This window comes from Athene noctua, chromosome 23 (genome assembly GCF_965140245.1).
Source record: "Athene noctua chromosome 23, bAthNoc1.hap1.1, whole genome shotgun sequence".
NCBI lineage: Eukaryota > Metazoa > Chordata > Aves > Strigiformes > Strigidae > Athene > Athene noctua.
In genome coordinates, this window is record NC_134059.1 from 3,450,694 (window position 1) to 3,477,598 (window position 26,905).

General features: G+C 60.7%; 1 protein-coding gene across 2 annotated transcripts; it reads left to right on the forward strand.

Annotated features, from left to right (window-relative positions):
* The first annotated feature begins 17,884 nt into the window (after nucleotides 1–17,884).
* On the forward strand, nucleotides 17,885–26,061 carry CSF1 (colony stimulating factor 1). Of its 2 annotated transcripts, none has more exons than XM_074925712.1 (9): nucleotides 17,885–17,975; nucleotides 19,083–19,214; nucleotides 21,027–21,089; nucleotides 21,391–21,570; nucleotides 21,813–21,990; nucleotides 22,975–23,816; nucleotides 24,075–24,130; nucleotides 24,221–24,273; nucleotides 24,607–26,061. In XM_074925712.1, exons 1-8 carry the CDS (start codon nucleotides 17,955–17,957, stop codon nucleotides 24,270–24,272), a joined length of 1,524 nt encoding a protein of 507 aa, XP_074781813.1. In that variant the 5' UTR covers nucleotides 17,885–17,954; the 3' UTR covers nucleotide 24,273; nucleotides 24,607–26,061. The 2 variants fall into 2 exon arrangements, with proteins under 2 accessions (XP_074781813.1, XP_074781815.1); XM_074925714.1 differs by having other exon boundaries at nucleotides 23,689–23,816.
* Nucleotides 26,062–26,905: the final 844 nt, after the last annotated feature.

Here is a 26,905-nt window from a genome sequence, read left to right on the forward strand (position 1 = left end):
GGGGTTACAAGGGTGGTAGACACCCGTGCCCAGCTCAGCTGGGGACACACACGGCTGCAGCTCCTGGCTGAGTGTTAGCTTAATGGTTGGACTAGATGATTTTCAAGGTCTTTTCCAGCCTTGATGATTCTGTGACCTGGCTGGAGACCAGTGACCTTCACACCATCAGTTTTTTTGCTTCAAAGAGGCTAAAATGGAAAAGAGCAGCCAGGGAGCTGCATGTGCTGCAGAATCACTTGGGTTCCCCCAAATCCTGAGCCATTATCTTTGTCCACAGACAGGGCTGGAGCTCTGTGAAGGCACATATGGCCACATAAAAAGCCTTTTTTACCTCCAGAGAAGCAGCTGGCCCCATGGTTTTGGCTACACATCCACAAAAAAGCATCTTGCTTTTGGGGCAAAGAGGGGAAACCCGGTGCTCCCGGGGTCACCCTGGTATATGTGGGACCCGTCCTGCTTTGCTGTCTCTCATCCTGGCAGCACAGCCCAGCCACAGCCCGGGAATTTCCAGAGATGGTGGGGGCTGAAAGGGCATTGGCAACATATGGGTTTAATTAGAGGTGATGAGGGCATGCAAATGAGCAGGTTACAGCCAGTTCGGGAGTGGCTGAGCTGCTGCAAGTTCCTGGAGGCTTTTGAGGTGCTTCCCATGCTCTGGGTGTGCTGGGGGAAGGCTGGGTGCCGGGGTAAGCACCATCTGAGAGACGCAACTTGGGGTGGAAGAGGGCAGAGAGATGGGTTAGGGTGGTTAGACCTCCAAAATCATCCCTACCCCTGGGCGTGTCCCTCTCCAGGATGGGGATGTCCAGAGCGCGGGGAAGCCTGAGCAGCCTGGAGACCCCAGCGAGCCCAGGGAGAGCTTGGAAAGGGGTTTATTCTGCTCTGGTATTGACATTTAGGATGAATTCCCCCATGGGAAGAGCTGGTGTCTCCATTGCCCTGGTCCTGCTCATCCATCCTGCTCCCACCCCTTCCCTCCTCATCATTGCTGCCCAAAACAGGGGTGAACCTAACCTGAAAGCTTCCCAATGTGCTCTGCCAGAGCAGCCCCCTCTCCAGCAGCAGGATCTGATCCTTAGAACTTTCTTCCATCCCTAAAAATCCCACAAATTCAGGGGTGATCAGAGCTCAGCCACCAAATTTCTCATCCTGGGAGGCTGAGGGACCACACTGGGTCTCAGCACGGCAGCAAAAGGAGCTCAGCAAAACCCAGGAGCCCCAACTCTTCCCTTGAAGAAAATGAGCTGAGTTTCTCTCCTGGACAGAGCAGTCAGAGCTGGTCAGTGACCCAAACCCATCACTATTGACCAATACATCCTGGCTGGGAGATTTGCCTTTAGATATTGAGCCTGAGGCCACGATGAGGAGGAGGACAAGGTCAAGCAGTACAACCGACCGTGTTTCCAGGGAAAACACATTTTCACCAGCATCTTTCCAGGGAGGGTGATGAAGGCGGTGAATGAGGCGACACATGGGTGATGGCAGCACATGATGCTGAGCTGGTCGGTGTGCGGAGAGCGCAGCCAAAAAAGGCTGCGAGCGGGCGATGCCGCAATGGGTTGTGGCGAGTGGTTCCCTTCCCGAGGTGATGTGCTGCTGAGTCAATGCTCAAAGAGACCTCGTGGGCAGTGGGATTGATTTGGGAGCGACCCGTGAGGTCCCCGGCAGGGAACAGGCGAGGAGCGTGCTGCTGAGCACGGGTTCATGCTGTCTCGCTTGATGGAGAAGCTTCGGAGGAAATTGTGAAAGGGCACCTAGACGTTGTCTGCGTGGGGCGGTGGGAGATGTGGCGTGAGTTGGGTGGGGAAATCCCACAGCAGGAGGTTCCCAGGGCATGGGGTGGGGTGGGTTCCTCTTTACATGTCATCGGATGTGTCCCCAGTGTTGTGCCTTGGGTCCTTCCTACCCTCGGGGGTGGGAGTTGGGTAAAAGATGGTTGCGAAAGGGTGAGGAGCTGGAGTGGGGGCAATGGGAGCAGGATTAGGAGCACTATGAGGTGTTTTAAGTAAAATCCCAACTCCTGCTCCTGCCATCAGGTGGCACCTCCCACACTTGCCCACAGTCATACAGGAGATCATACAGGAGACACAGGACAGGAGTCTGGGTGCCCCAAGTCCCCCAGCACCGCTTCCACACCGACAGTCAGGGCTTACTGGGACACAAATGGCTGTTTTTCGCCCTGAAAGGCAACTGGTTCCTGCCAAAAAATGTCATTCCATCGATAAATAATTGGAATGGAAAGTGTTTGACCTTCCTTACGGCTCCCATGGGAAGCTGGGTGGGGAGGAGAAACCATTGGCTCACCCTTCTTATTCAGCCCAGTGCAGCTTCTGCTGGACACCGGGAGGGAAGCGTGCCTGGATGCCATGAGCATCCAAGACTGTTTGCCAGCTGGCAAAGGGTTGATTGGGCCCTAAAACTCCTCTGCGAAACCTTGCAGAGAAGAGTATCCAAATCCCTGAAGGCTTGGACACTTTTTTTGGCAAGTCTCTGGTCTTTTCCTGTCTACAAGCCCCAGGCAGCCTCTTCAGCATGAATCCAACTGAAAGCTGCTGTCTTTTTCTCCTGGTTTGGAAGGTGACCGATGACCTTGCCACTGATGGACATGGTGATTTCATCGATGGTTTTGACACTAGCTCATCCCTACGAGTCCCTGGGCCCCTTGTGAGCAAGGGCTGGAGAAGCCAGCGGGGCTGGGGAGAGGAGCTGCAAGACAAAGGGGCTCTGCAGTCCCTGTGGGTGGTTTTTGCCACCTGAGCATCTCTTAGCGCTCAGTTCAGCCTCCAACGTGGCTTTTAAGGGACAGGCAAGAGTTGAAGGCCAAGTTCCATGAAGCTGGGAGATGCCTCCTGAGATGCGTCCAGCATCTCCCTGGGGTGACAGCTTGAACCGTGTCATCGCTCACAGGGGATGTAGCTGGTCCTGGAGGGATGTGGTGGGTCTGAGCTGGTGCCTGCAGGTTTACACCTTCCCGGTCTGCACTGGTCTGGTTGGAGACACCTTGGCCAAGGCTGATCTATGGGACAGGAGGGAGCTGAGCATCTCTGAGCCATCTCAGGGTCTGGCAGATGGAGGTGTCAGTGGAGGAGCTGGGGTTCAGTCCCTCCAGGTGAGGGCTGGAGCAGCAGCGCAGGATGCTCAGCGGAGGAGGCCACGGAGAAGGGCTGAGCCTGGGGCAGCAGCCGGGATGGTTCAAGCTCGTAGTCACCCCAGCCCGTAACAAAGGACCTTCTGGCTCCAGATGCTGAAATCAAGCAATTACTTGAAAATGTCAGCTTGCATTTAGATAAAATAAAATAAAATAACAAAGCAGCATGCTTCTAGCTTTCAGGGTGGTGCAAACCCAGACATCAAGAACGCAGACGGCAAAGACCTGGGGCCATGGGCAGTCTGGGGCAGAGGGAGAGGAAAGCCCTGCTCCGCGGCGGGGGGATGCTCCACAGGGCACCGTCCCCGTCATCGCCCTTGCAGCTACTTTTTCTCAGTTATTTGCTTTGGTTATTTATAACTTTCCCCCTTTTGTTTTTAATTTTCAAGCACAATCTTGTTCCTCTGGGGAGGACCGAGATACACCCGGCCCCGGCACGCAGGAGGCGGCTGCTTTTCAGAAGAGCAGAAATGGGGATTTCAGGTCCTTGGGGGACACCCTGGGGTGCACAGCACGGGGCTCCGCGCCCACCAGCACCCAAGTGTGACCCTGCGTCAAGAGAAAAGGGCTCAGGAAGATGCATTTGAGATGGAGCCTGGCTTGCTGGAGGGGTTAAAGCTCTGCTCCTGGGAAGAGTCGGCTCCTTTCCAGCCTGAGTAAGCCCCATGCTCCTGCCAAAACCCAGCGCCGACGACCGTTGCGGGGTTTTTTCGGCTGTAAACAGCATTGCTCGACGGTGCGGCTCAACCCACGGGACCAGCACCACTCAAACCAGAAGTCGTTTCGATAACATTCGTTAAGTAAGAGCTGGCAAGCAACGCTACCCAGATGCTGGTACAAGAACCAACCGTGGAGGAGGCACTGGGGGGGTCTGCAGCCACCCCCGTCCCTGCCCGCCACTTTGGGGTCATATTTGGCAAAACCCCTTGGAGGGACAGTGGGGATTTGCGGCTGTGGCCAGGACGAGAAGCACCACGGCAGCGCCGGGCAGTGTGTCTGGCCAAACCACGCTGGCTATTTTCAAATGCCCGTGTGGACCACCCGCTCAGCCCCAAATTTTAAGGGCATGGAAAGCAGCTGGTTGCATCGCACTGAGGTGGGGGGGGAGTGGTGCTGGTATCACCTCCAGTCCCCAGCCAGCGCTGCGGTACAGGCACAGTGAGGCAAGATAGAGCTGGCCGGAGGGGTTAAATCTCCTCCCCTGCTCCTGGGAAGGGCCGGCTCCTTTCCAGCCTGAGTAAACCCATCACCCTGCCAAAATCCTGCTCGGCGCTGAAGGCCGGCATGGGGTTTTTCTGCCTGAGGAGCGGTGCTCGATACTTGATGCACCGACTGCAGGGGCATGGAGCAGGGAACGCATCCCAGCAGAACCCGGCCTTGAGGCAGTGATGCCACCACCCCATAATCCTGCAGGATTTGGCCCGGGACACCACCCAGCACTTGGGGTGCCTGCTCTGGCTCCAGCCTCCGCAGCTCCATCCGGCAGCAATGGCACAAGCTGCACCCTTATTATTTACAAGAGGGGTGGGCGTTGCGCCTTTGCTTCCCTTTATTTTTAAATTTATTTTTCTTTATTTTGGATTTCTGACTCATCTCGGACTGTTGCCGGGAGGAAACCGGAATAAAAAGTGTCCCAACTATCATCTATATCAGCTAAATAAAATCCTTCCTCAAATACGCAGGGAGGAAAGTAAAGCAGGGGCTCCCCGGGGCTGCCCAGGACCCAGAGCCACTTCTCCTTCCCCCAGTCTCATTCCTATAGAGGAGGAAAACTCACATTTTCCTCTTTTTTTCCAAACCGCAGCTGGTTTCCGGCTCTGCAAGCACAAAGCCAGGCCCGGAGCTGCTCACGCGCTGAGGGGCAGAGAGGCGACGGGTGCTCCCCAGCTCCGGCTGCTTTCGGGGTGCCAGCCCCAACACCCATGGGGGATGCAGCACCCGTGGGGCTGCCAAAACAGGGCATGGGTGGGAGTGGAAGGGGTGGGTGCCTTGGGAGGGAGGGTGTCACTTAATGAGGGTGCCCAGTTCATAAGGGTGCCCCAGAGATGCTGCTGCCCTGAAATGAGGGTGCCCTTGAGATGAGGGTGTCCCAGAGATTATGGTACCCTATTACTGTGGGTGCCCCATTACTAAGGGTGCCATGGAAACAAGGATGCTCTGGTGAGGAGGGTGCCCCATTAAAAGATAAGGGCACCCCAGAGGTGATGGTCCCCCTTTAATGCCTCTGCCCAGTTAATAAGAATGCTCTGAGATGGTGGGTGCCCCATTAATGAGGGTGTCCCAGATATGCTGGTGCCCTGTTAAAGTGGGTGCCCCATTACTAAGGGTGCCATGGAGGTGAGAGTGCCCCAGAGATGAGGGTGCCCCATTTAATAAGGGTGCTTTGGGGACAGTGGCACCCCAGAGGTGACAGTCCCCCATTAATGTGTCTGCCCCATTACTAAGGGTGCCCTGGAGATGTGGGTGCCCCATTAATGAGAGTGCCTGGTGGTTTTCCTCCCTGGGGTGGTTTTGATGAGTCCCTCCTCGCGATGGCGGGCAGGTTCCTTGTCCCCTGGCAGGTCCCTTGTCCCTCCTTCAGTCAAGTGTAACCCAGCAGCCGAGCCTGGCTGGGATGGGTGAAGATCAGGGAGGGGGAAAAGGGCCCAAAAGCAGCTTCCTGGGGGTGTGGGGGGAGGTGAGCTGTGACTCCATCATGTAAAACATCCACCCAGACACCCCCAAACCCAGCCCCCCACCCCAGCCCCTCCAGGGGACGTATCCTGCCCCATGACAGCGGTGGTCCTGCTGCACCAGCCCTGTCACCCGGCCCACGGGAAGGGGATGGAAGACGTGGTGCCACTGGGGAGGCTGAGTTCACCCCCCCGCCGTGCTCCTGTGCTTCGCCCCAGGAAATCCCCCTGCCCAGCCCTGCTACAAACCCAGATCCACTTTTCCCTTTCCAAGGGGAAAAAAAAAAAACCTGCTTGGCTGCTGCTCGGTCACATCCTGCGCAGCCGCACTGGGCCAGGTGAGTCCTGGGAGCTGAGAGAAACCAGCTGCCAAGAGTTAGTCCTGATACTGGGGAGGATAAATTTGCCTTCCTGGCTCAGTAAAAGGGTTTTGGAGGGATGGAGGGAGGCTCTTGGGTTCTCTTCCCAGTCCCAGTCCATCTCTCTGTTACAGCAGCAGCTCAGATCCTGCTTGCTCCTAGTGCCAGGCACTGTATGAAGAGGAGCCAGCAGTTTGTTTGCACTCTTGTGGGTAGGACTTAAGCTTTATTTCTTCTTAAATCTGCAGGATCCTGCTGCTGATGTCCCCTGCCCTAAAATAAGGGGGTTCTCTGGCTTTGGGGCTGGCTGTGGGTATTGCACAGGGCAGAGGCAGCTGTGTCTGTCCTTGCAGCACCCCGGGGTCTGGAGGTGGGTTTGGGGGCAGGGACAGTGGGGGCAGCACAGTGGTACAGGGGGGTCCTGAGCTGGGGCTGGGACATGTGCTCCCTCCCTCCGAGTCCCTGGGATCACCCACTGTCAGCTCCTGGCTGGTGCCGAGGTGGCTCGTGGGGTGTTTCAGGAGGGGGTTGACACTCAGGTTTCAGCTGCACCCCAGGATGCTCAGTCTGGGGGGGCTGGGTGAAGTGAGGTCTCCCCCAGGACAGGGGCTGGACAGGGAAGCACCCCACATGCTGCTCAGCTCCCCTTCACCCCCCCCAAAAAAAAAAAGGATTTCAGCCCCTGAGCATCTCCAGTTTATTTTTTCCATGCCGGGGGGCACAGGGCAGCCATGGCTCTGGTTTCCTGGGATTTGTTTTTTTTTTTCCCCCCCTGCCCTGAAGCAAGGGGTCAGGTACCTTGCAGTGACATCGAGCCTCATCTGCGAGGGGAAGGGCAGAAATGAAGCCAAACCACCCCAGGACCTCCCAGCCAAGAGACCTGGCGCTGGGCAGGAGGAATTAGCAGCTCTGAGTGGTTTGGGTTTTCCCCGGGAAGCTGATCCCAGCTCATGTCCTGCTTTTCTGCAATGTTTCCATCAGCTCACGGTAACTGAGGTGTCCCCGCTCCGAATCCTGCCCAAGTCCCTGCTGCAGCCAGGTGTAATTTTGGCATCCCTGAGGATGCAGATGGGCTCCATCCCAGCTCTGTGCCACTCTCACTGGAAGTAACTAATCTTTTTTCCTTCTTTTTAATTGGCATTTCCCTTCCTGCATCTGCCAGTGGCTCCAGCATCAGCCCTGGGCTGGGGCAGCGATACAGCTCTGCCCTCCATGAGCTGAGCCCTGCGGGCCCATGACCATGGGGGTGCAAGAGGGAGGATGTGACCCATGCGGAAACCACAAACGGTTTCGATGTGTTTATTAGCCCAGACACAACTTCCCTGGCCTTGTTGCTCAACGCTTGCTGCTGCACTGCAAAGGCTCAAGCTTGCCTTGACGTGCATCAAGGATGTACGATGGGTGGGGGGCGGATGCAGCACCCATGGGTGCACAGTGATGACCCTGTCCAATGCCTAGGGTGGCCCTGAGGGGTGGCTGTGCCCCTGGGACAAGGTGGAGGTGGGTTTTGGGGGTGGATCATGGCCAGGAGTGATGTTCCCACAGCCTGGTGATGCAGGAGCGGAGCCGGAGCAGCGCGTGAGCTGGGGTGTTGTGTCACCATCACCCTGGGGTGTTGCTCGCTGTCGTGGAAAGGGTGAGTGGTGCTGGCCGTAGGTCACACTCTCTCCCCCAAGAAGATCTCAGGCAAAGGTTATTCTTAAAGAAAAGATAAGTTTCCTCTTTTCCTTCCTCATTGAAGGCACGTGGTGATGAGGTCATGGAGCGCCTGGGCTCGCAGCAGGACGTGCTTCCAGCTCGGCGTAATCACATCCCCAGGGCCACGGCGAGACTGTTCTTGGCGGGGTCTGGGCGAGCGGTGGGGGGAGGTTTCTCCTGCCTCTGCCCCCATCCAGCAGCGCTCCCCCACTGCCCCTCCAGCTCCACTTTCCTCCTGGTCAAGCGACCACATCCTGAGCCAGCCCCGGGGCTGTTTCCTCCGGCCCTGCGGGGTTTCCCAGAGCGGCTTCTGCATCCCAGAGGCCAATGTGGCTTTACACGGAAAATCAGCCCCAGATGTGCCTGAGCCGCTGCTGCTGCAGCACCATGAGCAGGGATGGGGCCCAGCGAGAGCTTGGGGACATGGGGACAGCAGAAGGGACCTGCTGGGTGGCCGGCACCTGAGAGCTAGTAGCTCCTGGGGGGGTTTATCCCACTCATTGGGGAGCATGGGCAGGGTGACAGTGTCCTCTGCAGCCGAGTGCTCCCCAGGAAGAGGTGATGGGGGCACCCAGGAGCTCCCCCCTCCTTGGAGACAGTCACTGGGCCATGGAGCAGTGCCACTGGCATCAGGCTGGTATTTTGGCTGTGCAGCCTTTGGCTTGGGAGGACGTGGGGCAGCTCCCCTTTGATCAGCTGCCAATTCCCATCCTGGGTTTGTTTTCTGGGAAGTGGGATCGCTTGTCCGCAGGAGGCAGGTCCCCATCGCCATGTCCCCACCCTCCCCGGCCAAGCTGCTGGGAGCCAGGCTCTGTCCCTGGGTGATGGCACAGCCATGCCAGGGGGTCATCATGAATCTTCACAGATCAGAGATGCTTGGGGACTGCTGGGGACATCACAGCCAAGGTCCTTGGCTTGAGCGTGGGGCTGCTGGCCCTGCTCGGGGCAAACTGGCTGAGGGCTCTGGGGCGGGAACCGCACGCTAATCAAAAGAGGATGGAAAACTCTTGTGGTTGCTTAGAAATGAAGCACGGCTATGAGCAGACCACACCAGCCTCCAGATGCGACAGCAGTGGCCGCGGGATGAAATTCCACTGGATTATATTTAATTATGAGCACCAAGAGGGGGGTGGCAGCAGCAGACTGGCCCAGTGGTATCGCTGGGCGAGGGGGGGTGGTGTGGAGCCCCTTCCCCATGGCTGGGAGCAGGTCTAGGGACAGATGGGCCACAGCTCACACCCAGGTTTCCTTGCTGAGCTGAGACTTGCCTGGCTAATCTCAGCCTCTAAATTTAAGCCTTTCCTCGATCTTTGGGGATCTTCGGTTCATCTCATTGCTTGGGGTAGGAGGAGCCACACTGGAGGCTGCTGACTTTCTCCGTGATTCGAAGGCACTCAGCATCCTCCCTGTGCAAGGACACAGAAAATGACCCAAATGGAGGGTCCAGGCGAGAGGCTCCCCCTGAGCATCGCCTGCTCTCGGGGGCCACAAGCACCCTTGCAGGTTCCCTATCATGGTTTCGTGCTCTTCGGCCTCGCCGAGCACCGTTTCCGCCCACCCAGTTGCGACAGAGTGTTGCTCCATGGGGTTTCAAAGGGGCCGAGGGGCCGTTTTTGCCGGCGGTCCCACGGGCCGGAGGGCTGCCGGGCGGGAGGATGGGCGGAGGCGCAGCAGCACATGCCAAGATGCATCAGCCTGTGTTTTTCTGGTGGTGGCTGAAGGTTGTTTGTGCTGTCCCGGGGATGATACAATGCTCTTGGCGTAGGTGCACAACCCTGCTGCCGGGCACACGCGGTACTATCGGCTGGGAGGAAAGCAGTTCCGGGCTACTCCGAAGCACCTCCTCCTTTAAACATGAACTGCAGTCCCCCGAAACTGCTGAAAACCCCTATTTTTGACCAGCTTTGCTGCATGCCTCCATAAGCACCCCACTTCCCAGTGCTGCTCAACCCCCTGCCTTGCATTCACAGCACGGCTGATGCTCCCCGTGGCGGGATGGGGTGTTTGCTCCCTGGCTGAGCAGGGAAACAGTTCACCTGCTGAAAGGACCATTAGTTTTCTTGGAAAAAGCAGCAAAAGCATCAAAATTGGAGCCTCCAATCACATGCAAACAGCTGGAGTTGGTTCAGCCCATGGCCGGGGGCTGTTCGGCTCTGCTCCTGGAGGGGGATGGAGGTCGTAATGGGGAGAGGATGGGGAAAAGGGTGAAGGTGTCAGGATGGGAAATTTCCCCTGGCAGGGAAGCTGAGGCTGCTGAGATGGAGGCAGGAGCACCTCGTCCAGCTGCGAGGGAGATGGGAAAGGCTGGATTTAGCATCAGCGTTGACCGGGGAGCGTGGGAGCGGCGGGAGTGGGCTGCGCTTGCCAGCCCGGGGAGATGCCGGCACGACGCCGGTTGCACTCGGTCCTGCCATGTCCCCTCTCACGATGCTGGACTGGGGCTTCCTGGAAATGGGGGGGTTGGAATTGGTGTTTTTAACACATTTATTTGGTTTCCCAGAGCCTGAAAGATGCTTTTAATAAACACGAGTGGATTCCAGACCCTTCCCAAGTGTAGAGTTTGGCTGGAGAAGCGCGTGGCTGGAGAGATTTTTGCAACATCCCCAAACTCCTCTTAATCACCATCAGCCATTGCTGTGGGTCCAAACATCCTATTTTCAGCCCAAAGCAAACCACTTGGCCCCTGGCCAGGGCACCGGGCTCCCAGCACAGGTGGTCTTGCAGCATGCAGGTGCTGTGGCACTGGCACACCCTGCACCGGCAGCTCCCCCAGCACCGTGATGCCTCCGAAGAGCTGCCTGAAATTCATCCCTATGATGGAAAAGGGCTGGATCCAGCTGTAGGGAGCTCTCATGGCCAAGTTTCATTAGGGCTAAACCTCCACCGGCCTCCCTTGACCTGCCGTCAGCATCTCATCCCCCCAGGTAGGGATCAGGCTCTCAGAGGCCATCCCGGAGCCACGGGCAGGATGGAGGAGGCAGCTTTAGGGTGCTAAAACCTCTGCTGCTAATGAAAAACAGGCTCTGTGCAGGCAAACAGCTGATCCGTGGCGGCGGAGCTGAGTAATGCCTCGAATTCCTGGCAGGAGCTGCTTCCTTTCGGGAGGCGAGGGCTCCTTCCCCGGCAGGCAGGGCCCTTCGTGTCCCCTCCAAGCATGGGACTCTCCCAGGGGCTGTTAGCCCCCAGCTGCCCCTGGGGGATTGGGGCTGGTGCCAGGCAATAAAATGATGGGGTTTTGCACGCTGCAGCAGGTCTGGTGGGTAATGGTCTGTCTGTTTGTCCAGCCCCCTGCCCATCTGTTCACCTAGCTGGCCCTATAGGTGCTTGTCTCAGTCTCCCTCCATCTGCAGCGAGGAAGATGACGGGTGTTTGAGCCCCGTTGCACCCTGCAACACCAGGGAATGGTTCCTTGTCCCTTAGGGTGTCACTTTGGCTAGTAGGGACATCCCGTGGAGCTGGGGGATGGATGCAAGCAGGGAGAGGAGCTCAGCAACTCCCTGGGATGGATCCTGTGCGGGGGAGAACCGCTGTCAGCAGCGGGGCAGGACGGCAGCTGGGTGTGGAGCAGGATGAGGCCATGACTCAGCCTTCACCAGGGCTCTCGTACGCCCCAACCCATCCCCTCTCCCCCCTCCTTCCCCAGAAAAGCCTTGGCGGCACCTGGGGAGCCGGGAGTGCAACCGGGAATGGGGCCCTGCGTGTGTGTGTCCGTGGTGGAGATCGGGGCCAGTCGCTGATGTAAACAGCTCCGGCTGCAGATAAACAACCAGCCCCGGCAGGGAGGACAAATGGCTCCTCTGTTCCCGTGAGGGATGGCTCCTGACCCTCCCTGCGACGCCCCGGCAGCATCCCCATCGCTCAGAGTCAGTGGCTCGAAACACCCCTTCCAGCCAGGCATTTGTGGGTGACACGGGGGTGCCACCCTGTCAGCCTGGGGCTGGACCCGTATGGGGTGCAGATGACCGATTTCGGGGGCAGAGGGTGGGATGAGCCACCTGGACACGCGCCGAGGTCAGGGATGATGCTGGCTCCATCCATCATGGCAGCCTGAGGGCCGTGACATCCCAGCGAGGGTTTGGCTGGAGCTTGTGCCTGCCCCCAGTGACAGCCAGTGACCCTGGTGACAGCCAGTGACCCCCCAGCCCTCCCGAGGTGGGTGCTGCCGGTCTCCCCCCATGGCGGCGCCGAGACCAGGAGTTCCTGGAACATTCCCAAGCCCTTTGCCCATCCTGCCCCCGGTCCTGGCACAGAGCTGCGCTCCCCCCGCTGCTTCTCAACCACCCGCCCCCACCTGAGCCCAGCTGTTCCTGGCGCAGCCCCCAGACCCCCCCTGCCGTGGGTCAGCACCCTCTTGGCTCCAGCCGGGTGATGCCGGTGGGTGCCGGGGTTTCACCCACATGGCACCGGGTGATGCCAAGGCGGTGGGTGCTCCCTGTGTGGGGCTGAGTAGGGGATGGGGCACACTGGGCGCTGTGACCCACCCCCCCAGCACCTTTGTTCAGGGTATACTGGGGGTTCTGGGGAGCCCTGGGCACCCAGGAGTGCAGCCCCCCAGAGCGTGGGCACAGGGAGATGTTGCACGGTGGGCAGCCTCCTGCTGCCACCCCAAAACCGCTGCAGCTGAGGGGCTGCTGGTGGCACCTCCTGACCCACTTGTCCCCCCCAGCCTCGGTGGGTGCCGGCGGGCAGCCGCCCGGGAAGGCTTTTGGCTCCAGCTCCAGGCGCATTCCTCCGTGGAGGGAGGAGCAGAGCTGGAGCCTGGCATGACTCAGCCCCAGCCACGAGGGCTGGGGACACGCCGGTGACCCATGTGGGGCCACAACCCGTCCTCTGTCCCCCCTCACCGCCTGGCATGGGCAACCCCACCCCGAGCCAAGGGGCTGAGCTGTATCCATGCCCAGGGACCCCCCAGCTCGCCCCGGGGGGGATGACAGGTCCCCCAGGAGCCCCCGCGGTTGAGGACGGCCAGACCCTGGGTTATGATAACTCTGAAAAGGGACTTTCTCCGCGGGTGCTGGACGCAGCCTGACCCTGCGGTTCCCTTGCTCCCAGCCTGGCCGGGTGACAGCCACCAATTCCCCTGAGCTGGGATCCGGCCAGCGCTCCCTTCCCGTGGGTGCCCACCCCATGGGAAGGGGGGTGGCTGCTGGGGGACCCCGAGCATGGGGGTGATCAGGGCTGGATGGGGGGGTCCGGAGCGGGACAGAGGGTCCCAGTCTGGAGCAGGCAGCATGGGAGGGATGGAGGAAGCAGGATGGGAGGGATGGCGAGGAGGAAGTGGGGGGCTCGCTGTGGGGTGAAAGCTCCAGCCTCATCCTGCCGCCTGCTCGTGACATCCCAAGTCCCCACCGCTGGCAGCGGGACGGGGTGGGGGGAGTGCCCGCCACCAGCATTCCTCCGCTCCTCAGGGAACCGGTTTGGGACCTTCCCACGGGGATTTCCAGCCTGGGCACACACCGCTCCAGCCCGGAGCGTGCTGGGGGGGAGGGCTCCGCGGTCCTGGGGCTGCTGCAGCGCCCGGGAGACTCGTCCACCGGCCGCGGGGAGAGTGTCCTGGCTCCGCAGTGAATCACCGGGGAAGGAACTGATTAAGAGCTTGCAGCACTTTCTTGCTGGAAATAACTTTCTCCACAGGGGCCGTTTGCAGGCCAAGGCTGGTCCTCCGACGCAGCCGGGGGTGGCTTTGGATGCGCTGCAGGTTCTACCCCCTCTTTGGTGCTCGCTGGCCCAAAAAACACCTCCCAAAATGAGGCATTGGGTCAGGATGTGCTCCTGCTGCCATCGGGGTTGGGAAGAAGAGGAATTGCTGCCAGACCAGCTTCCCACCAGCTCCCTGAGCGGGAGGGCCGAGGTCTGGGGATGCTCTAACCTCAGACATGGAGGAGATGTGGTTGCAAGTGGGATGGTACCAGTGTCTGGTCCAGGCCCTTTGGAGCTGGGAGCAACCTGCATCCCCCTTCCTGCATCCCTGCATCCCCCTGTGCTGGGGGCCAGCAGGTGTGGGGAGCCCCCCCGGATGCCCAGGAGCTCCCACGGCTTCATCCTGCCTTTCCCCCGTGGGTGACAGCACCAGGGCTTGGAGATGGCTGGGGGGGAGATGAGGGCAGCAGCCCCCAGGCAGTACCAGAGCAGTGAGAGTGCCACTGGTCCCAGTTTGCAACTGGGAGAGGGACAGGCAGGTGTTGTTTCCTCGCTCCACAACTTTACCAGCTGTGGTGCAGGCATGGGGCGGGGGAGCTGCCACCACTGTTACCCGCCACCACAGCTCTTGTTGTCCTCTCTATTTCTGCCCCGTGACTCAGGGATTTCGGCAGGTTTGGGAGGGGAGGAGGGGCAGAAGCCACTTCCCTGCCAAAGAAAAGAGGCAGCTGCTGCTCCCAGCCTCCGTCAGACGGGGGGTGGATTATTAACCCGAGTGCAATGCCATCGGTCCGTCCCCCCGTCCCCCTGCCCTCGCTCGCTTGTCCCATGACTCGGGGATGTGACACTTTTCCGGTCACTTAAAAGGAGGCGTGGAGGGAATGAGTGTGCGGGAGATAAGAAGGAGTGTGGTCCTCAGCTGGTGAAAAAAGGTCTCATGTGCTGGCACGGGGTCCCTGTGAGTCACCCCCCGGGGCTGGCGTCACCCAGCTGTGTCCCTTGGGTGCCCACCCCGGCATCTTCCCACTGCTGGGTGCTGCTGAGACTCCCAGGACAACTCATCGTGGAAAATGAAAATAATCTCTTGGCATCTGGGGGGAGAAAGAGGGTTATTTTCTGAGTACAGCTCATTTTTAACCCCAGCATCCTTCCTCCCCCTGCGTCCTCAGCATCAATATTTATCTGTGTGCAGCGGCTAAGGGCCACCCATGGGTGATAAGGACACACGTGGCACCCATGAACCAGTGCAGATTTGATGCCATTGCAGGGCTGTCACTGCTGTCCCCACCTCTGGACGGCTCCTGGCTCTTCCCCAACCCCAAATATCCGTCGTTCCTCTGCTGGGTCCCCGATCCTGGCCCTCCGCTAACTTGGGGTTATCTCAGCAACAAGAAAAACCCTCAGCAGCTTCTGAAACTCCGTCAGCATTTCTGGCCCCGGGGAGCAGATACCACTGCTTCCTCCAAGCTCGGATGTGGTGGCTGTCACCGACACGCGGCCCGGTTGTCATTGTACCCTTGTCACAGCCGCAGCCCGGGGCCGCCGCTTGCATCCAGTTGTGTTTTGTGGAGTATTTTGCTTTCTGCTCCCCTGTTGCGATGACAAACACTTGGTAAGGCAACAGCTCACCTCATGGCAACTAATAGTTTCCAGTTGCCTGCAAACAAACAGGCAGCAAAGAGGAGAATCCCCAAAGCAGAAAACGGGGCTTTCTGCGTGCCCAGCGCCTCAACGCCGGTGGGTTTTGTCCCCAGATGCATCTCCAGGGGGATCTGTTTGTGCACATCCTTGCACACGTGTCCATCTGCACACTCATGGATCCTTCTGTGCACACCCATGCACCCAACAGATCTGTTGTGCACACGTGGGTCCATCCATGCACACGTGGGTCCATCCATGCACGTGGGTCCATCCACGCACACGTGGGTCCATCCATGCACACGTGGGTCCATCCATGCACGTGGGTCCATCCATGCACACGTGGGTCCATCCATGCACATGGATCCATCCATGCACGTGGGTCCATCCATGCACACGTGGGTCCATCCATGCACATGGGCCCATCCACGCACACGTGGGTCCATCCATGCACACGTGGGTCCATCCATACACATGGATCCATCCACGCACACGTGGGTCCATCCATGCACACGTGGGTCCATCCACGCACATGTGGGTCCATCCACGCACACGTGGACCCATCCATGCACACGTGGGTCCATTCATGCACACGTGGGTCCATCCATTCAAATGGGTCCGTCCCTGCACACAGGGATCTGCCCGTGCACGTGGATCTGCTCGCACACCTCCGTGCCTGCTGCGGGCCCAGCCCCACCAGCAGCACAAGCAGCCGCGGGAGCACCTCAGCCCCTGCAGGAGCAACCCTGGGGCCTCTCCCCCGCCTCTTGTCCCTGACACCTCCATCCCTGCACTGCTCACACACTCCAACACCCCAAATTCCCCCCCCGGCGCCTCTCCCAGCACACAGTGCACCCACCAGCCCTGCACCCACCACCCCAGCATGGTGAGGGCACCCGGGTTTCCCGAATCACCCACAGCCCCGTGCGTGGCACAAACATCTCGCCGGGGGCATTTTGGCTGGGGTGGGCTGCGGACGGCGGCGTGTTGGGGAGTGACGGGGCACGTGCTGCAAGGGGAACGTTGTCAAACCCACGCAGGATTTTCTGTGGGAAAACTTCTGGCGTGGACCAGGAGCAAGGCACAAAGTCGCATCAGGGCTGCAGGTCGGCCTGGCAGATGCTCTGGCAGATCAGGGGCTGCATGGGAACGGGGCTGAGTGTGCTTGTGGGTGTGCAGCTGCGTGTGTGAGGGGGGGTGTTGGTGGTTTAAGTGCAAATAGAAACGTGGAACGTGGAGGTGTGGAACGTAGGGGTGTGCACAGCTGCACGGCTACGAGGTGTGGATGTAGGAGTTTACCTCGCTGAGTGGGTTCAGTTCTGGGCCCCTCACCCCAAAAAGGCCATTGAATGACTCGAGCGTGGCCAGAGAAGGGCAACGGAGCTGGGGCAGGGTCTGGGGCACAGGTCTGCTGGGGAGCGGCTGGGGGAACTGGGGGGGTTCAGTCTGGAGAAGAGGAGGCTGAGGGGAGACCTCCTGGCCCTCTGCAACTCCCTGCCAGGAGGGGGCAGAGAGGGGGGATGAGTCTCTGGAGCCAAGGAACCAGCGCCAGGCCCCGAGGGAATGGCCTCAAGCTGCCCAGGGCAGGGTCAGGCTGGCTCTGAGGAAGGATTTCTGTGCAGAAGGGGCTGTTGGGCGTTGGAATGGGCTGCCCAGGGCAGGGGGGAGTCCCCGGGATCCCTGGGGGGGTTGAAGAGTCGGGCTGAGCCAGCGCTGAGGGATCTGGGGGAGTTGGGAACGGTCAGGGTGAGGGTCATGGTGGCACTGGAGGAGCTTCAAGGGCTTTTCCAACCTCGAGGATTCTGGGATTCTGTGAGTTTGTGCGTGTGTGCACGTTGGGTGTGTGTCTGTGTGCACATGTACATGGGTGTGCCTGCGGGTCTGGGCATGCAGGTGTGGGGCCTGGGCACACATGAACATGTGGTGTCATGTGTGTGTGTGTGTGTGTGTGCATGCTCTGTGTGTGCGTGTTCTCTGTGTGTGTGTGCTCTGGGTTGTGTGTGTGTGTGGTGTGTGTGTGTGCGCTGTGTCTGTACAGGTACCCATGTGCAGACATGAGCAAGCACATACATGTGCGCAAGCCCCATGACGTGTGTGTGCGTGCATGGTCACCTGTGTGCAGACACAAGCGTGCCCATACACATGTGCAAGCCCCACAACACGTGTGTGTGTGCTGCGTGTGCACAAGCATACAAGTGCCCAGGGGTGACCGTACACACACGTGCAGGCCCCAGCCCCGCACATGCACATCCAGGGGCGTGTGTCCATCCCTGGCGTGGGCACACGTGTGCGTGTGCATGTGTGTGTGTGTGCGCCTGGGGGGTGTGTGTGTGTCCATGGGATGATGCGGGGAGCAGGGGGAGGGGGGCGCACACAGAGGGGACCCATCGAGCCGAGCTGGGCCGAGCCGAGCCGCGGGGGCTGATCGAGCCGAGCCAAGCTAAGCCGAGCCGAGCCGAGCCGAGCCGAGCTAAGCCGAGCCGAGCCGAGCCGATCCAAACCGCTCGGCTCCGAGCCGCGGGGGCCGATCCGGGTCGATCCGAGCCGCGGGGGCCGATCGAGCCGAGCCAATTCGATCCGCTCCGCTCCGAGGGGGCCGGGCCGAGCCGAGCCGAGCCGAGCGGGGCCGGGCCGCCGCGCTGGCCGCTCGCCAGCCCTTTCTCATAAACCACATGCTGCCGCGGCGCTATAAAGGGGAGCGCGGCGGCGGCGGTGGCTCAGCCCGGCCCCGCTCGGCCCCGCCGCCGCCTCGCCCGCACCGCCCGGCCCCGCCGCCGCCCCGGCCCCACGGCAGCCCCCATGCCCCGCCTCGGAGCCAAGGTACGGCGGCCCCTCCCGCTACACAACCCCCCAACCCCCCGGGGCACGGCGCCCGCTGCCACCTGCGCGGGGTCCCGGGGGGGGGGGCAGCCCCCGCCGCTCCGTCACACCCGGTTCTCCCCGGACCCCTTCCCCGGTCGTGCAGGGGGACGTGGCACATCCCCTCTTCGGGGGTCCCCGTGGGGTGATGCTCCGGCTCCCGGCCCCGCGGGGTGAAGCCCCGTCCCGGCTCCCGGCGCCGCGGGGTGAAGCCCCATCCCCCGCCCCGCTTCCCGTCCCCCGCTCCAGCCCCGTCTCGTCGCCGGCGGGGTGAGGCTCCGGCCAGCCGTAGCCGTGTCTCGGTGGTGGCCCGGGCGGCATCTTGCAGTTTCACAAGAGGGGAGGATTTCTGGACAACCTCCAAGGGAAATTCCGCCCCCCACCCATCACCCAGGCACCCTCTCAGTGCCGGTGCACCGAGGCGGGGGGGGGGGCCCTCAGATGCACCCACCCCGGGGGTCTGCTCCATCCCCACCTCGGGGGTTTTGGCCCTGGGACAAGCCCTGTTGCCCACTGGGGTCCCGCCGTGGTTTGGGGCCTCCCCGTTTCTTTGCAGGGGGACTGGGAGGGGAATTTGGGGCGACGCCAGAGCCGCTGCATGGAAAGAGCCCGGCGGGTGCAGGCACTGGAGGCTGGGGGGGTCCGGAGGGTGGGAAGAGGATTTTTGGGGATGGGTGGGTCAGCGCGCCAGACGGCTCCCTGGAGCCGGGGTGGAGGAGAAGATTTGCAGGAGAGACGGAGAAATGGTGCGGGAGAGGGGACAAGGGCTGGATGGGGAATGTGAAGGTGGCCAAGAGCCGTGTTTGGGCTTGTACCAGCCGGGTCCCGGCCACGCAGTCCCCACACCGGGACTGGGAAATTCCCTGCTGACCTGGCGCTCCTAAAAATAGCAGGATGGGGATGGGTGTGGGGGTTGGAGGGCCATGGTGGGGTTATCCAGCTGGCCCGTGGTCAAGCCCTGTCCACCACAAAGGTGGCCACTCTGAGGGGTGGTGGGGAAGAGCAGGGGGCTCGGGGTGGCACTGGGGGGCTGAGCCCTGCTCCAAGCCTTTGCTCTGCCATGCTCAGGTGTGCCTGCTTCGCTGCACCCTGCTGTCGTCCCTCCTCCTCCTCCTGGTCTGCAGCATCCATGAGACGGAGCAGAACAGCTATTGCCAGCAGATCATCACTGAGAAGCACCTGGCCGAGCTGGAGGAGCTGGTGAGTGCCCTCCCCGGGCTCTGCTGCGGGACAGGAGCTCATTCAGAACCAGGCAGGCACAAATCCATCATTATTTCGGGCTGAAAATAAGTAAATCAGCTTATTCTCAACTCCACCAGCAAAGTGGTGGTACCCAGGAGCTGAGCATCCATGGGCATGAGACACAAGCGGGCACGGGGTGGGGGGGTGACGAGCTGTCGTGCCTGTGTCAAGAATGGCTGCAGAAAAGGGCCTGTGGGAGACGTGGAGGAAGAGGGGAAGTGGGACCTGGCAGGAGCGTGACCGGGAGGGGGACATGAATGGGGCTGGGTGGGCGCAGGAGCGATGAGGAAGAGGTGGAGGGGACTGATGCTGCGGGGCTGTGGTGTTTTCGGGGCGGCTGCGCAGGGGTTAAACCGAGGAATCCGGCTGCATTCCTGAGTCCAGCTGCTTGCCTGGAAGCTGGGCTGGCAATGGGGCTGTGGGTGGGTGGCAGGCAGTGAGGGGGGCCGCCGGCCAGGCTAGCCGGGTGCTGGAGCCAGCCGGGCTGGGGCGATGGGTGCCTTCATCCTGCGTGGCTTGTGGGCAGCTCCGGGTGCTCGCACCCACCCCACAGGGAGGCAACTCCTGGCCCCATCCCGGCTGCTGGGGCCATATCTCTCGCCCTGGCCCTTGGCTCACCTCCGAGTGGGGAATCACGCGGATGTTCAGGGGAGAAACAGGAATTGGGGGCACGCAGGGATTTGCACGGTTGTCGCAGATTAAATTCCATCGTTGCAGCGAACGGGGCGTGCGGGCGAGAGGCGATAGCGGTGCCTCTGAATCCTCACCGCCCGCTTGCTTTGCACCGAGCTCTCCGGCTCGCAGCGTGTAACCGCTGCGTCGGGGCTCGCTTTACCTCTTCCTCTTTAAGCAGTGAGCTGCGGTGGCGGGAGCTGGCAGATAGCATGTGTGCAAGCTCAGCTTCCTTTGCCCGAGCTGTCCCTGCAAGCCCCAGCGCCCCACAATCCCGAGGAGCCTTTGCTTTGCAACCCTCGGGGATTAAAAATGGGTCCGTGGTTGGGGGGAGAAAGGGGATGGAGCAGGTTTGAATGGAAGTTGTGGTTTCCCTGCCGGGGATTGCAGCCTTCTCCTCTTCTCACTGGCGGAGGAGCCAGCCCTCGCTCCAGCCTCTGTGGGATAATGGAGCAATTGTTTCCGGGCCGGCATCCCAGGCTGGGAGGGCGAGGGCTGCCAGAATTGCCGGCCGGCAATTCTGGCAGCCCTCGCCCTCCCAGCCTGGGATGCCGGCCCGGAGGCAGGGGGCTTGTTTGGGGTGGGTTTTCACCCCCATCGGAAAGAGTTGTGTCACGGGGAGGGGGCTGCGGGGACCCCGGTGTTGTGTGATGCCGGGGGATATGTGACCTTGGTGTCATGGCCACCTCCTGCGTGGCAGGATGCTCCTTCGCAGCCTGGCTTTGAGCTGAGCAGGGGAGATCATGGGAGAATCAAGCAGGGCTGGGCTCTGCCGTGGCGCTGGGAGGAAGAGGAGGAGGAGGAGAAGGAAGAGGCAGGGCGTGCTTGATACAGGGAGTGCACTATCCTGGTGGGAGAGGGGGTCCTGGGCTCACCCCTGCCGGAGGTTCAACCTTGGCGCAGTGTCTGTGTGAGGAGGAGGATGGTGTGGGGTGAAGCAGGGGTGGGAGCAGACCCACACCCTCCCCCCACGCCCTGCAGATTTGGGGGGCTTAGGCAATCTCTTCTCTCCCTCGGGGTGCCTGTCTCAGCTCCTCTGCCCCTTCCCCTGTGTTACTCCCTGGGGCTGCAGGGTCACATCCTGCTCTCTCCTTCCAGGCTGACACCCAGATGCAGCACCCGGGCAGGGTCTCCTTCAAGTTCATCAATAAGATGCGGTTGGTGAGTGGCTCCTTGCTGGGTACCAGGGGACAGAAAGGGACAGGGACCAGGTCCCTGGGTCCCCAGTCTCCCCTCTCCTGTCCATCTTTGCGGGAGGTGGCCTGGGAGGGACCATCCTGCCTGGCCAGGGGGCTGTTGAGTCCCAGCCTGGGCAGCCTGTGGGACCATAGAAAGGCATTTTGTGGCTCCAGGTCTCAGTTTCCCCCAGGCAGAGTGGGATGGGTGCTGCTCCCTCTGCCCATCCAGTCACCAGTCTCACTTTTTTTTTTTTTGGGGGGGGGGGATGTCTGTGTCCCTGCAGAAGGACTCTGTCTGCTATGTGAAAGCTGCCTTTCCTCTGCTGGGCAAGATCCTGGAGCGAACGGAGTTCAAGGAGAACTCGTCCAACGCCAAGAAGATGCAGATGGTGCGCAGGATGTACAGCCGCATCGACGAGAACGTCGACCCCTGCATCAGGGAGGAGGATGATGAGGAGAGACAGGTACGGTGTCCCCTGCCTTGTGGGGTGCCAGGTCTGTGGGGGTGTGGGTCTGAGTCCTCATCCTTGGGTGAAATGGGGAGTCCAGAGCATCCTGGGGTGGGTGTGTGGGCAGGACCTTGAAGTGGAGCAGCGATGGGATGCGCATGGAGATCAGGGAGCTGGGAGGGGGTCAAACCCGTGGTGATGGCACCAGCTGCCCTGCACGGTCACGGAGACGGTGCTGAGCCCAGCTCTTCTTCCAGCTCTCACAGATGTGCTTTGAGGAGTTCACCACCTCCCCCTACGAGATGCTGGTGCTGGTGAAACAATTCTTCCAGGACATCAACCAGCTGCTGCAGAAGCAGGAGACCTTCGAGAAGGATTGCAGCCAGGTCTACCGCAGGACCTGCCTGGGACCCAGGAAAGCTGAAGCCTCACCAGGTGAGACACTGAGGCTTTGCCTCTGCCCAGCAAACCCGTGCTGGGCCGGGGGGCTCGGGCTCGCCTGCATGGAGCAGCTTGACAGGCGCGTGTCCTTGTCCGTGGGCACATGCGGGCACCGTGGGCACGGCACGTGTCTGCCTTGGTCCCCGTCTCTGTCGCTCGGCTGGTGGCCATCCCCGTGGGGTGGCCTTGGCAGTGTGTTGGCGAGCTCTGTGTCTGTGTTTGGGGAGAGCCGGGCTTGGGAGAAAGGGCTGGCCCCACTTTAGATTTGGGCTGAATCCTGATGGAAACAAGGCCAGAGAGAGATGCTGAGGGGGAATGAGGAGGCATCTCCATCGGCCCAGCTGGAGGCATTTGGTTGGGCTCCGTCTCAAAGCCCGAGCGCCTGGGCTGAGCGTAACGCAAAGAAATCAAGGTGCTGGGACCCCTCTGCCACCGACATGCTGCATGACCTTGGCCGTGTCACTTCAGCTGCCCCGTGCCTCAGTTTCCCCTGACCAAGCCTTCTGGGAGAGCGTTGTCTGCCAGGGTGGAAGAGCCCCGTGTTGCCGTCCGTGCTTTTGCGAGCACCCGTGCTGTGTGTTTGCATGCCCATGGAGGAGATGTCTCGGGGTTGTCCGTGTGTCGGAGCTGTGTCGTGTCCCTGTGCGTGGGGGATGTTAAACGTGGCTGTTCGGCTCCTGCAAGTCATAGATAACCTGCTGCCATTGGCTCAGGGCACCCGGCGATTCGGGTTTGCTTCATCCTGCCCACTGCTTGTCATCTTTGTGCTGCCACGTCTGTCCCTGCCTGCTCCCTCCTGTTCCCTGCCTCACTTTTGCTCTCGCTTTTTTTTTTTTTTTTTTTTGGGGTCCTGTCAGACCTGCTTGCCTGGGGCTGCGGGGAGGGACGGGGATGCTGCCCCCGACCTCAGATCTTCTGGCTGGGCCCCTCTTGGGGGCTGGTGACCCCACGGCCATCTCTTCTCTCTGCTTCTTTCAGGTGTGGGGACAGATCCCGACTGCAATTGCCTGTCCCCTGCTCTCCCTTCTGCCACCCAGCCCTCCCTCTCCGCTGCCACCCATGCTGGCAGGGAGGTGGCACCCGCTAGCACCCAGGTCCCTTACAGCCTCCTCCGTGCCACCCTCGCTGACTTAGACGCCCCGTCTCAGCCCCCCAGTAGCATGGACGGCGGCTCGGGGACCGAGGAGGTCCTGGGTGCCGGGGTAGGTGACACGGTGTCGGTGCCGTCCTCCGCGATGCAGCAGACAGCTCCAGCCGACAGCGCCGAAGCCCTCCTGGATCCGGCCGGGACCCTTAACGTGGCAGTGGTGGACATCCCCATCCTGCGTGGGGATGGAGACTTGGTGGACAGGGGCACCGAAACGGTGGCCGGCCACTCGCCGCGGGATCCGGCCCAGAAGCAGGGAGCCTCCATCCTCCCGGACCGTTCCAGCGGGCTCAGCACCACCACGCCGGCAGCATCCCCCAGCGCCGGCTCGGCAGGCGGTGGCGGAGCCAGGATCCGTCCCGCCGAGGCACCTGAGCCCGTCACGCAGCTCCGTTTCTCCAGGATGGCCCCGGAGATGCGGGGCCGAGCACCGGGTGGCCCCGGGGATGGGGCGAGGGTGCGAGGCTGGGGGCTGAGCCGGCTGCGGGAGCCCGAGGACGGCGGGGCTGGTCCCAGCTTTGACTCTGGCTTTGTTCTGAGCGCAGAGCAGCGCGGGAGGGAGCCAGCCGTCAGGGAGGGCCACCGGGAGCCCCTCATATACATCACGGTGGCCAGCGTGGTGGCTGTCTTGCTGGCCATGGGAGGGCTGCTCTTCTACAAGTATAAATCCAGGGTAAGGCCCCCCTCCTCCCCAGGCACAAGCATCCTCTCCTGCCTCAGTTTCCCCACTTGTCTCTTGGTCTGGGTGGGTTGAGCCCCGCCTTCTCCATCATTTTGAGATGGAGGGGACAAGTGGTGGTGCTGAACAGGGTGGGAGGATGTTATTTGGAAGATTTCCCCCCTTCATTGTGCTGGGGGTGAGAGCCCCCCCTGCCGCAGCCCCCTCCCCTTCCCCAGGGCTCATCTCCCTGTTCCCCCTCCCTCCACACAGGTCCTGGAGCGGCCGCTGGAAGATGGGAACTGCGACCCCGAGGAGACAGAGAGCAGGTGGGTGTGATACCATCCTGCCTGGGGGGAGCTTTGGGGACCCTCGCCCTGGGTCCCCCTGCCCTAAACTCCCCCAACTTTCCCTTGCAGGGTGCTGCAGGAAGCGAGGGGATGTCCAGAGCTGGAGACTCGGGACCTCTGAGGTGAGCAGGGGCTGGATGGGACCTCGCGGGGCTCCGCTCCAGGATCCTGGGGACGGTGTAGAGTCCCCAGACCGTCCCCACAGTCACTGACCTCAGCCACGGGAAGGGAAATTTGGCTGCTGGCGGGGGCTGGATGGGGTGGGAGGACACGGAGAGGAGCAGGTCTGCGCCCCAGCACTGCCAGCGTGCGGTTTTGCAGCCCATTAATCCATTACCAGCACTTTCTTAATATATATAGTATTTTTTCCTGTGGTTTTTATGTGTTTCTCCTGCTCTCCCCGCCCTCCCTGGCAGAGCCTCGGCTCCCACTCATCTTTCTCCTCCTTTCCCCAGGGCCCAAGGCGGGATGTGAAGCTGCTCGGGGGATGGATCCGGATGCTCCCCACTGTGCGAAGGAGGGTGGGCACACACGGTCCCTCCACGGTCCCACCGTGATGCTGACGCTCCCTCTTCCCTCGCCCCACACCGGCGGCCAGAGACTGCAAAAAAACCCCTCCCTGGCAAGGACAAAAGGATGGGGGGATGCACCTCGAGCTGGATTCCCTGGGAAGCGGAAGGCTGGAAGGCATTGGACTGTCACCGAGGGGCTTTGCTGGGACGGCGGCGGTGGCTGATGTGACACCACGGGGCTGAGCAGGACGACGGCGACGCTGGATGTGGGGTGGTGGATCCTGCTCGGACATGGCCGGTGCTGGCTGAAGGTGGAGGGGACCAGCTCCCCGAATCTTCCTGGCTCTTCTCGCACCCCAGCACGGCGGGGTTTGGACCAGCACCCATCGCCCCCCACCCCCTTCACCCTGCCTTTCCCCAGGCTTCAGCTGGAGCATCCTGAATGCTGGGTTGGGGGGGGGAGGTCAGTCACCAGGACTTGCGACCCCAGCCCCGACTTGCAACTTAAATCCTCACACTGTGAATATTTAAAGCCCACCCGTGCTCGTGTCCCCACGCGGGGCCGGGCTTGGGGGTGACGCTTGGCACCGTCCCGCTCCCCATCCTCCTGCCGCCGGAGATCTGGCTCTGGTCCCACGGCCGAGCTGGCCTCGGCTCGCCGTCATGCCGTTAGCGTTTTATTTTTTAATATAGCGGATGAAAGTCTTTATCCCACAGAAGTATTTTACGGGGTGCCTGTCCTGCCCCCTCACAGGGTTATTGCTGCGAGCTGGCCTCGCCTGCAACTGGATTTCTTTTGTGACTGCGCTTTAGAGAAGGGAAATGGGGCTGGGGAAGGACTGGATCGACAGGGGCAGAAGAGGTGGAGATGTCCCAGCCTGGTACCCCGGGGCTTTTCAGCTCGGCTCCCCTCCCTGGCTTAGGGAAGAGCCTGGTTTAGGATGCACCAGCCCTGGAGATAACCCTGAACCCCGGGCTGGGACCACATCCTGCCCCACCACAGCATCCCTCCAGCCCCAAATGTGAAGCGTGGCCTGCGCTGCTCTTGGGTTTTGAAGTATTATTTTTATACGATGGAAGAAAATGTGGACAAACCAAACTGTTTTTAAAGAAAGCATTACTATTATTTTTTTTTTTTATATATGTGTATTTATGACTGCCAGAAGGAGGAGTTTCTAGTACAAAGGACTGGTGTAAATCAGAAGGAAAGCCCTGACTGCAGCAGGGAGGCTGGGGCCAAACTTGCTGCTGGTGTAAGTCACCAGCTCGGCACCAATTTGCACCGTGGAGGAGATGCTGACACCATGCCAACCCCCTTCCTGGGGGAGAAAACTTGCCTTTAAGCTGTGTCAGATTTATTTTGCCTCTTTTTTTTTTTTTTTTAATTTTTTTTTTTTATACAATGAAATGTTGAAATATTTTATACAAAGTCATTTAAAGTCTATTTAAAGAAAATAATAGAAAACAGCTTGTATATTTAATATTATTAATAAACAGAGATGTGTAGCACTGTGTAAGGGTGGGAGCTGGGGAGGGAGGTATGGGGGGGGGGTGGTGAGGGGACATCTTGGGGGTGTGGGGAGGGAGAAGAGATCCGTCCCCAGTGCTGTTGATTGGGGGGAGAGAGGGGGTGCTGCTGGAGCTGTCCCCACACCCTGGGACATGCAGGAAGGGGGGGGGATGGAGCCTTCCCCCACCCCCATCCTGGCTCCAGGATGCTCCTAGGCTGGATCCCAGACCCAGGGCTGTGTCTCCTCCTGTTCACACCCCACACCGGGGCTCTGCTTTGGTGCCCTGCAAGGGATGGGGGGGGGCCCATCGCTCATGGGGGTGGCTCTGGGCTCTGCCTTGTGGGGGACTCAGGGAAATCAGCCGCAGCCCCCGCTCCGGGAGTGCGGGGGGGGTGTGAGGGCTCGGGGTCAGGCTCCTGGCCCGCCGTGCTTTCCTGTTGATACACGCTGGAGTTCAAGGCCACGAGGGCAGAGGGATGGATCCGGCCTTCCTCCCCCCAGCCCACCCGCATCCCCCCGGCAGCGCCCGGGCCAGGGGCTCCAGGCACGGGACCCCTTTGCTGGTGGCGGGGCCCCCCGAAATCTCTACAGAGGGTTGGGAAGCAGCTGTTTAAAGCAAACACACTTGAGGCTGCTCTCGGCAAAGCTTCCTGCGAGCCCTTCAGTTGGAGAGGCAGTGCTCAAAGAGGCATTTCCTTCCTCCCCCCCCCGCCACCCCCCATCCCATCTCC